Source organism: Acaromyces ingoldii (assembly GCF_003144295.1).
Source record: "Acaromyces ingoldii strain MCA 4198 unplaced genomic scaffold FA10scaffold_17, whole genome shotgun sequence".
Taxonomy (NCBI): domain Eukaryota; kingdom Fungi; phylum Basidiomycota; class Exobasidiomycetes; order Exobasidiales; family Cryptobasidiaceae; genus Acaromyces; species Acaromyces ingoldii.
This window is the reverse complement of record NW_020290263.1, coordinates 1-8987: the sequence shown is the minus strand read 5'-3', so window position 1 is coordinate 8987 and position 8987 is coordinate 1. Positions and strand designations below refer to the sequence as shown.

Here is an 8987-nt window from a genome sequence, read left to right as displayed (position 1 = left end):
ATCCCCTTCCCCACGCGACAGACGCAGAAGGAGCACTCGCAGCCCATCTTTCTTCTCCGTCACCTCGTAGCTGTCGACAATGTGAGGTGACCGAGAGCTTAGGATCATCATGCTAACAGGCCAATCTGACCCTACCTGACGACAACTCACAGCGCAGGTTTCAAGCGTGCGAGGCTGTCGCGAGTGAGATCGGCAGGGTGATTACCTGCCGAGATTGTCCGATATCAGTGAACGCCGAGTGCTTGAGAAATGACCACCTTTCGCGAGAAACGGTATGCACACCTATAAAGCTATGCAGCATGCAGAATCAGCCAGCGGTCAGAGATTCTCTTCTTGCGCGCGTTGAGCCCTCACCGATCAAACTTGATCCGCCGAAGTCGTTGCAGCTGCGTCTTCGCCGACATGACGAGCTCAGGCTGTGCAGCGATGAGAGACGCCATTCCGACGATTTCGATCCTGATCTTTCCGACAGACCTGAGACCTGAAATGGTGGAAGAGGGACGTCGCTTTAGTTTCCTCGAAAAGGCCGGGTGGAATGTTGCGTCGAGGGAAGCGACGTGGCTAGCCAGCCCACTTACGTAGAACACGAACACCTGTCATCAGCCGTGGAGCAAAGCAGCAAGAGGAAAGCAACCACGTGATAAATGAAACATAATTGCACGTGCGTCATAAGCCATTCAGAGGTGCGAGCGTCAACAACCGGACTGAGCAAACGCTCCGTGCTTTGGCTTTGGGCACCTTCTTGTTTGCAAAGTCAACGCGAATCCTGGTCTGGGTGAAAAAAAAAAAAAAAAAAAAAAAAAAAAACGGGTCTTGCAGCAAATCTTTGCTAATTTGACGACGCATCTGACCAGGTCATTTCTTCTGCATCATCGGACCTGCTCGGGTCTACAAAGGGGTGGTTGCCCTGACGTGCTTTGCAGGCTCTCCACTGCTCTCTTGCCCTAAAGGGCATGTGTGATGGTTCGTAGCCCCAGAGGATAGGTTGCTGTCGTTTGACGTATCGGGTGGCTTTCTCGTCTGCGTAAAGGCTGAACAACATCAGAACCTGATAGAGCGCAGCCGTGTCATCGACCGCTCCAAAGTCGAAGCGTTTTGGCGTGCCTCTTTCTTCCTCATCTTCTTCGTAGCGCGAGACCTCAATGCTGTCAAGTGTTGCAGTCAACTGACTGATCGCCTCTAGCATCTTACCCTCACTCCTCGATCTATGCGATCGAAGGAGTGTGCTTGCTGATAAAGATGTTAACAAGATGTGGGCGAGCACCGTAAGAATTCTTACAGGTCCAAGGCGGGAACGGTTCGACAGATCGTCCTGCACTAGCAACAGAGGTACAGCGCAAATGGTCGCCAAATGAAGCCACGAGATAGGGGTTTGCTGTGCGACGAAGGCGTCCTGGGCGTGCATGATGGTTCGTCGAGGAGAGCGCCTTATCTGCAAATTACGGTCCTGTAGGATGCATTCTGCATGAAGTCACGTGGTGTGGCACGGTTTTTCATCACTTACTCCTGTAAACAGCGAAGGCCACCTTCACGCTCACCACGTACGGCGCCAGGAGCCACAACCTCTCCGGCACGTCGCCGTCCGCCTGTCTCCGTCGACTTGTGGAACAGATGAACATGTCCTTATGTTCTGCTCTGAACTGAGCCCCGCACTTTCGTCTCGCTTCGCGCTCATCCTTACGCTGGTTGATGCTGCGCTTTGCGTCTTATTGGTCTGCTGCGCTTTGGCCATATGCCGACGACAGCAGCAAGTCGAGGCAAGGCGAATTGAGGCTTTTCGCCGACTCGTTCAACGTCTAGAAAAAGCTGACTGGGACACACATCTACCATTATGGTGGAGTGATGCCTCCGAGTGGGAAGACTTTAATCCATTGCTCGACGACGACATCGATTGGAATCGGCATTCTGCGGTTGCAAAATTGTACGCTGCGAGCGCCTTCAATCATGCAATAGCACTGAAGAGGCTTGGTGCGTGGAGATCAAGCTCGACTCATCGCATGGATGGGGATGGGAAAATGGAAAGGAAGGAGGAAGCGAAGGATACGACGTCTTAATAAACAGTCTGACGGAGGGTCGAGGCGACCTGTCGTTGTAGCTCATTGGCACCTACATCACCTAGCGATCGGAGGAGAGCCTGTTGCAGTACATACAATTTGTGAAACCGCACCCTGAATTCTGACGTTTATCCCCAAGACAAGGATGGTGTACGCCCCTGGATATCGTCTGAGAGGCGGCGCCTTCTCGCTTCACATCGGTATGAAAAGCGGGTAGCATATTCAACTCTCTTGCAATTCGAAGAGCAACGCAAAATTTCTGCAGTGCATTTTACCGTCGAGACGGCTTGAATGGCTCCGCGAGCGCTATGACAGAGGCTTCGGACACTCATTTCTTCGCGACGCTTTGTGACTTTTTACAACTTTCCCGCGACTTTCCCGCGGAGGTGGGCAACATCAGGTCGCATCGGGCGGTTCTTTTCCTGGAAGCTCGAAAGCATGTATACCAGTAGCGCTGTCTGAATAGTTTGCGAGACAAACAGCCTTCTTGAAGACGACAGCACGGTAGCAAGCTTTCGCCAAGAGGAAGGGAAGACTTTAGCGTCACTGCAAGACTACCGCTGCAGGCACGTCGCGCTCACAAGAAAGTATGCGTTCATCAACTGTTAACACCCGCTTCCCGATCTCGACAAAACTGCGCTGATTCTTCGCGCGAGAGGGCACCGACGTTCTTGCTCCTGCTGCAAGGGTTTGGTTTGCAACATCAACGAGCTCTTCGAAAGTAAATGTCTCTACCAATTGAAGACCGCTACTCCTCGCAAGGCTGGCAATAGCACAATTTCATTGAGCTGTTTCAGCTTATCCCCGTCCGGCGCAAATGCGATGAGATGCCCCGGACCTACTGCACCTTCCAAACATACCTAATCAGGACGTCTTTCCGTACTGCGACTTCGGGCAGGTCGACGAAGGATCCATGAAGTGTGAAGAGATATCGACGATCACCGTTTCCTGCACCAAACTCCCCGCCGGGCTGCTTAAACTCAAAGAGGTCCCGCTTTATATAGCCGTTGTTGTGATTCAGTAAAGACCTGTATTGTTTTAATTGTAAGGAACGTCAACGCTTTTCCCTCTGCTGAAGAGATATCTTACCGGATGCGATCCCCGTCCGGTAAGGTACAGACGAAGTAACAATCCCTTCCAAGAAGGTGAGAGATTTTGAGAAGCGTGGATTGAAGCAGCTGGTTGGATGTGCAAACGTGCTGTAAGCTGCAAAAGCTCGATATGATGGCAAAAGGAGCGAGTGTGGCGATCCTCCTGTCAAGCAGCTGCCATAAGGAGGAGATTTGGACGTTTTAGCAATAGTCAGACGAAAGTGCTATGCCTTCTTGTCTTGATCTTGCACAGAGGGAAGGGGCGAGCTTACCTCGGAATGCCGAAGTGCCCTCAGTTCGACAGCAATACCATTTTTATGATCCCGATTGAGCTGCATTCGATCACATCCTTGTCTTATTAAAGTCGAAGATGCATCTTCGAATCGTCAGACGAGGGGCAGGGTGCATGAGATTAGTGGTCAGATCCTCCAGCAAAAGACAGATGAAGCTCACCCGTTCCGATATATCGTTGTACAGATAGGGAATCATAGCGGCGAGCATCCGCCCCTCGACCGCAGCCAATGTCGAGGACCTTTGTGAACTTGGTTATAGTTAAGATCGTACGCGTCCCTTTTTGTACCGCGCCTTACCTTGTCTGCTCCTACTACACAGTATCTTTCCAAAAGATGACTTTTGATAAAGTTGGTGAGGAGCGCGAAACCGTGGCTCATACGGAGGTGGCGTTCGTTGGATGGTACGTCCGGTCTCTTCGAGACTGTATACACAGACCGTTGCTTAAGCATATTGCCAATAGCGGGAATCGCAGTAGCCAAATTTCTGCCAACCTACAGATCTTATCGATTTCGGCACTGGCGCTGAGGTCATCAGGCACTTCGTCAACCGACTGGGAAGGACGCAACATTCCTACGAGGATTGCGTCGCTGCGATTGGTGTCGTCCTTCCTACGAATTCGAAATCGGGATGTGGATGCTAGTGTGGAAGCTTAGTCTTCGAATGATCAGACGGAGATGTTATACTTGAAAGGGAGCACAAGGTCCTCAAACTCGCACAGGCCCCGTGCGAAGGTCACGTGGTCGCAGCAATTTTAGTCGCGTTAGTGTTCCTCTCAAACATCGTCTCCTGATAACCATGATGGATGAAAGGCAATGGACAACGAACGAGAGCTGGGACGACGACATGCTAAGCCTTGAGAGATCACTCCACGAAGTTTCCACGTCAGATTCCGGTGCTGTAGATCAAGAAGCTGAAGGTAATGATTTGTCCGACGCTCTTGAAGTAAGTGATATCTTCGGCCCTCGCATCGATGCTTGTCCCTTACTAAGTCTTCTTCGTTTTGTCTCATTCAAGCAAATCATCACAACGAGGTAAGCCGACTATCAGGCTACTATGTCGATGTGTTTTGCTAATGACGGCGCTGATGCTCGTCTAGACTTCAACGAGACACGGGCGACTTGTCCAAGTGCGGTGGAGACATTGCGGTGTCAGCGTGAGTCTTTGCCTTCTCTTCTTCCATGTAATGCTAAGAGATGCTTCTCAAAATCAGTATGATTGAAATTCTTCGAAAGCGTGGCTATTCTATCAAGGCTCCCGAAGAGAGCATTGGTCTTCCAACGAGTCAGACAGATGTTCTTGCGATATCCGGGTCGGGAAAAGCCACACCGGCTGCTGCTTTCCGTGATGCAGCTCAATCTCTCAACGCGCACAAAGCTTTTAAGAGGACATCGTCTACCAACGAGCCTCAAAAAGCCGAAGCTACAACATCCTCGCTCACCAATCTGGCGGCCCTCGCTCTCCCGCAGGACTTCGAAGATGGTCAGTGCGGTACGTGGCGACTTAACAAAACTATTGGCTGATCAAAGGTTCTTTCTAGAACGAGACGTGCTGGACGCGGTCTATACTGCTCTAAAAAAGGAACTCAAAGAACTTGCCCACGAAGATGGGCGAGAATCATCTCATGTTCGGTCACGTAGCCTCGAAGCTCGTATCATTCGTGCTGTTCCTGAATGTTACAGCCGCTTACGGATTTCGACCTTCAAGGAACTCTTGAAAAAGATGCAAGGGAAAGGCTATACAGTGAAGTATAGTCAAAAGCGTGGTGAGGTCTTCAAGGTGCATCTAGGGTGGCAAGAGAAAACCGAGGTGAGATTTTGAGGAGCTTTTCGCAAATAGGTACTCATGAAGATATCAATCATACAGAACCACTCCTCGAAAACTTCAAGTAATGGAAAAACGGCGCAAAAAGTCTCAGGTTGCGAAGAAGATGATGTGGTGAAGCTTGTCGAAGCAGTCGAGAGTAGTCTAACGTCAAAAGGGAAAGCTCCAGCCTGCACGGTCGAGAAAATTCTGCGGTCTGAGATACCGGATCTCTACAACCGAACACCGACAATACGCTGCTTCAGTCATTACTTGATGCACATGAGGAGCATAGGGGCACCAATACGATTTGAGCAAGCAGAGGGGCGGCCGACATGGATCTACTTTCTCTAGTCGGCATACGGCGGTCTTTCACAGCTGCAAGAAACACTCGGGGTTCACCTGTATGTCGAAGAGTATACCTATCAAATTGGACTCAGCAAGTGATTCGCTAACCGACCACGAGATCTTGAGAGTAGAAAGTTTAATGTCAATCGTAATCGCATGAAATGACTAGCAGAGACGGATAGGAGAAAGGAAAGTGAGCTACGATCCATGAACGTCAAGTAAGACTTCCGATAATATCATCCAACGAGGGGCATCGGGATTGTCTCGTCCCTTCCCAAACCAAGGCTTCCGTGATCTCTTGACTCCGAGTCTCGAGCGCGACAATCCGGAGTTTATCTCTGAAAATGATATCGTCTCGTGGGATGAGATGAATTTGCGAAACGTCACGAGGACGCTTGAGATTGTCCGACATTGCTGAAAGCTCATGCTGGATGAACATCGCTCTAAGCTCTGTACGACGCCGGCAGTGAAACTAACATACGATCTGCGTGAGGTAAGTGTATATGGAAACGCCATCAGAAGAACACTTACTTCAATCCGCAGGACAATACCGGTAGAGTCCGAAGAAACGAAATTGTCGGCAATGGCGTCTCTTGCGGAATTGGAATGCCCTTGTGTCTCGCTCAATTGCGTCTGTGGCTCTTGAGCCATACTTATGTACTTCTCCACTGTTCGCCACCGATGTGGATGCAAGAGGTAGATGGTGAAGGACGGAACACGGAAGCCTCTCCAAATTACCGTGCCAAGTTCCTCCGTGAACGCTTTTTGGCACGTGTTTTTTGATTACTCAGCATTCTGCTACGCCATCCTCAATAGCATGATTTTTTGGGGGCATTACAAGGGCCCTGGACAGGCCAATGCTCCCCTAAAAGAACGAAGGGGAAAAACAAAGTTATAATGTACTTGTCATAGGACCGAGTTTGTTGCTGTCATGGCGTGAAACGAGTCAAATTGGGGCGTTTTTGCGCTCCGCGAACACTCATTCTGGGCGGCGTCGTCCGTCTCTGCCGCAGCTCTGAACCACCATATCTCTCTCCAATCGCCTCCAATGCCTCCCAAAAAAAGCCAAGCTCTTGCTGAGATCACCCTTAATGAATCTATGGTCCAAGAAGCGGTGCAAAAGGTACGCAATGGAGCGTCAACAGCCTTCAAAGCAGCAAAGGAGTACGGTGTCAACCGCCACAAGGTCCTTCGACGTCTTCGAGGCATTCCTTCAGCACTAGAGGCAATGAAGCAGAGAAAGAAGCTCTCAGACATAGAGGACAAGGCACTGTGTGAGTGGGTGGTGCGGTGGGGCATCTTGGGATGGGCTCCAACAAAGGAGGAGCTCGAAGAGCATGCCAGCATGCTTGCAAAATTGCCATTTGCCCCAGGATGGGCTAATCGGTTCCTGGAGCGACACAAAGAGTTCAGCTATCGCCGAATCAATGCCCAGACCGAGGCTAGGATCTGGGCATTGACCTTGCCAAAGATTGAAGCGTACTATGAACTGGTGAGTTGAGTTATTGCTTTGCAAATCTAAGGGTCATGCTGAAAAAGGCTGTGTTTATTTCTTGAAGCTGCAGCAGGTTGTCACAGAGCGTAGCTTGACCGCCGCAAACATTTTTGGCATGGATGAGACCCCCAAGTACCTGTCCAAGACCACCAGGGCAGAGAAGAGGCGCATATTGGCTTCAGGAGGCCGCAACGAAGAGCCCACGCAGAGGGGTGGAACCGCAGATACTTCAAAGGCCAGTGTTATTGTGACAATCTGCGCTGACGGCTCTCTTCTTCCACCGACGATTGTGTTCAATGGCAAGAACCGACAAATGGATGTCTTCCAGCATGCCAGCACACTCGGTGACTGGGTTATTGAGTGGAATCAGCATGGCTCAAATAACACAGAGGTCATGCTGCGCTGGCTCGACTCTTTTGACAGGGCTACAGAGAAGAAGAAGAGTCCCTCTGGATGGCGACTGCTGCTCTTCGACAATGTCGCATTCCACCTTGCTGCAGCGGTGATACATAAGGCGGAAGAGATGAACATTGAGATCATCACATACCCCTCGAACGCCACCCATGAAATGCAGCCACACGATGTACTCGCTTTCAAGAACTACAATGATGAGTTTGAGAAGCTCAAAGCCGAACGGAAGAGACTCAGCATTGGTACCTGCAAGTTGGCTTTCCTCAGCATGCTCGACGAGGCCCGTACAGTAGGCATGCGGCGCAGTATCATCCTCAAATCATTCGAAAAGACCGGTATCTGGCCAATCAATCCTATGAAGATGCCTCGAATTCATCTTGCACCAACGGATCGGGTGCCTGTAAAGGGAGAAGCAACACCACAGCAACTGCTGGATGCCTTTGAAAAGAAGCTGCTGGAACTGCCTCGACTTAGAGCCGACATCAAAGAGGATTTGCGGAAAATGTTCAAGCAGGAACTTGATGGACGTCTCCGGGTAGAGCTCGACAATGCGGGCAAGGACACTCTCATTGAGGGGCTCCGAAGCTCCCAGAAGAGGAAGAGAAGCGATACCTTTGTTTCTCAGCCCAACCGATGGAATACAGCGACTCTACAGGCTCGCAAAGCGTCGGGATCAACCCTTTCATCCAAGGCAAAAGGGAAGCAGCGCGCAACTGAGGCAGAGATCACTGCAGAAGCGTCGGAGGAGGCTCCAAAGACCACCAGTCAGCTGCCCAGGACCCTGCCTCTCTGGGAAGGATATCCACCAAATCTGGCAGAGTTTATGAAGGACTTTGTGACCTATAACGCGGAGGGCCAAGAAATGCTGAGGTCATTCAAGGCAAAAAACCAAGGTGCAAGTGGATCAGGATCGTCTGGACAATCCTGAATATAAGATCCCCTTTAAATCCTGGCAGTACACACTTGATGTATTCATGCATCTTCACTCCAAACTTGAATGCATCATACTTTTTATTGATTGACTTTGCCTATCAGAGAAAAAGTGATGCACGTCAACAGCATGAATTTTCGGATTTTCAGTTGGGAGTAGTACTGTAAAATTCTCTCATTCTTGCCCGTTCTCAGAATTTTACGAAGTGAAAATTGTCCTTCTTTTGAGAGGATGCGTGCATTCAACAGGTCTACTAGCTTGCCAAATCATAAGCTATAACACACACTCTGGATGCCGCAGCAGGCGTCGAAGTAAAAGCGTTCGCGGAACATTTTTTCAATTAGTAACGTTCGCGAGATGCCACGCGACGGTATGACCAAGTACGGTCACGTGAGTGATCTTCTATATATAACGGGACCTCTTTGAGTTTAAGCAGCCCGGCGGGGAGTTTGGTGCAGGAAACGGTGATCGTCGATATCTCTTCACACTTCATGGATCCTTCGTCGACCTGCCCGAAGTCGCAGTACGGAAAGACGTCCTGATTAGGTATGTTTGGAAGGTGC

At 50.2% G+C, this 8987-nt stretch overlaps 6 protein-coding genes across 6 annotated transcripts; 3 read left to right on the top strand and 3 right to left on the bottom strand.

The window, feature by feature from the left end:
- Window position 1: 1 nt before the first annotated feature.
- FA10DRAFT_58845 (hypothetical protein) lies at window positions 2-787 on the bottom strand. The gene is made up of 4 exons (XM_025525588.1): window positions 579-787; window positions 355-481; window positions 151-290; window positions 2-70 (listed from the first exon to the last, which is right to left on the bottom strand). The coding sequence occupies exons 1-3, from the start codon at window positions 598-600 to the stop codon at window positions 161-163; spliced, it is 279 nt and encodes a 92-aa protein (XP_025373636.1). The 5' UTR covers window positions 601-787; the 3' UTR covers window positions 2-70; window positions 151-160.
- FA10DRAFT_270245 (hypothetical protein) lies at window positions 640-1466 on the bottom strand. Its single transcript, XM_025523055.1, has 2 exons — window positions 809-1466; window positions 640-786 (listed from the first exon to the last, which is right to left on the bottom strand). The coding sequence occupies exon 1, from the start codon at window positions 1403-1405 to the stop codon at window positions 830-832; it is 576 nt and encodes a 191-aa protein (XP_025373635.1). The 5' UTR covers window positions 1406-1466; the 3' UTR covers window positions 640-786; window positions 809-829.
- A 50-nt stretch (window positions 1467-1516) lies between these two features.
- Window positions 1517-2484, top strand: FA10DRAFT_270244 (hypothetical protein). The gene is given in 2 exon segments (XM_025523054.1): window positions 1517-2415; window positions 2427-2484. The coding sequence occupies 1 exon segment, from the start codon at window positions 1626-1628 to the stop codon at window positions 2052-2054; it is 429 nt and encodes a 142-aa protein (XP_025373634.1). The 5' UTR covers window positions 1517-1625; the 3' UTR covers window positions 2055-2415; window positions 2427-2484.
- A 189-nt stretch (window positions 2485-2673) lies between these two features.
- On the bottom strand, window positions 2674-4210 carry FA10DRAFT_58405 (hypothetical protein). Its single transcript, XM_025525586.1, has 6 exons — window positions 3931-4210; window positions 3736-3860; window positions 3599-3677; window positions 3418-3521; window positions 3144-3319; window positions 2674-3082 (listed from the first exon to the last, which is right to left on the bottom strand). Exons 1-6 carry the CDS (start codon window positions 3968-3970, stop codon window positions 2893-2895), a joined length of 714 nt encoding a protein of 237 aa, XP_025373633.1. The 5' UTR covers window positions 3971-4210; the 3' UTR covers window positions 2674-2892.
- A 411-nt stretch (window positions 4211-4621) lies between these two features.
- Window positions 4622-5689, top strand: FA10DRAFT_58819 (hypothetical protein). The gene is made up of 3 exons (XM_025525587.1): window positions 4622-5083; window positions 5144-5245; window positions 5303-5689. Exons 1-3 carry the CDS (start codon window positions 4730-4732, stop codon window positions 5591-5593), a joined length of 747 nt encoding a protein of 248 aa, XP_025373632.1. The 5' UTR covers window positions 4622-4729; the 3' UTR covers window positions 5594-5689.
- A 901-nt stretch (window positions 5690-6590) lies between these two features.
- FA10DRAFT_257036 (hypothetical protein) lies at window positions 6591-7088 on the top strand (the record flags this gene model as incomplete). Its single annotated transcript, XM_025519832.1, has 1 exon — window positions 6591-7088. Exon 1 carries the CDS (start codon window positions 6636-6638, stop codon window positions 7086-7088), a length of 453 nt encoding a protein of 150 aa, XP_025373631.1. The 5' UTR covers window positions 6591-6635.
- Window positions 7089-8987: the final 1899 nt, after the last annotated feature.

What these genes read in the sequence shown, in the direction of transcription:
- FA10DRAFT_58845 (XM_025525588.1), bottom strand. Translation starts at nt 600, where the DNA reads ATGACAGGTGTTCGTGTTCTAC. An exon ending in GACAGGTGTTCGTGTTCTAC is followed by an intron (nt 482 to 578) that starts GTAAGTGGGCTG and finishes CCACCATTTCAG; the next exon opens with GTCTCAGGTCTGTCGGAAAG. An exon ending in CGGCGGATCAAGTTTGATCG is followed by an intron (nt 291 to 354) that starts GTGAGGGCTCAA and finishes CATGCTGCATAG; the next exon opens with CTTTATAGGTGTGCATACCG.
- FA10DRAFT_58405 (XM_025525586.1), bottom strand. Translation starts at nt 3,970, where the DNA reads ATGACCTCAGCGCCAGTGCCGAAATCGATAAGATCTGTAG. An exon ending in GTGTAGTAGGAGCAGACAAG is followed by an intron (nt 3,678 to 3,735) that starts GTAAGGCGCGGT and finishes AAGTTCACAAAG; the next exon opens with GTCCTCGACATTGGCTGCGG. An exon ending in CCGGACGGGGATCGCATCCG is followed by an intron (nt 3,083 to 3,143) that starts GTAAGATATCTC and finishes AAAACAATACAG; the next exon opens with GTCTTTACTGAATCACAACA.
- FA10DRAFT_270244 (XM_025523054.1), top strand. Translation starts at nt 1,626, where the DNA reads ATGTTCTGCTCTGAACTGAGCCCCGCACTTTCGTCTCGCTTCGCGCTC.
- FA10DRAFT_58819 (XM_025525587.1), top strand. Translation starts at nt 4,730, where the DNA reads ATGTTCTTGCGATATCCGGGTCGGGAAAAGCCACACCGGCTGCTGCTT. An exon ending in TTCGGTCACGTAGCCTCGAA is followed by an intron (nt 5,084 to 5,143) that starts GCTCGTATCATT and finishes TCGACCTTCAAG; the next exon opens with GAACTCTTGAAAAAGATGCA. An exon ending in GGTGGCAAGAGAAAACCGAG is followed by an intron (nt 5,246 to 5,302) that starts GTGAGATTTTGA and finishes TCAATCATACAG; the next exon opens with AACCACTCCTCGAAAACTTC.
- FA10DRAFT_270245 (XM_025523055.1), bottom strand. Translation starts at nt 1,405, where the DNA reads ATGCACGCCCAGGACGCCTTCGTCGCACAGCAAACCCCTATCTCGTGG.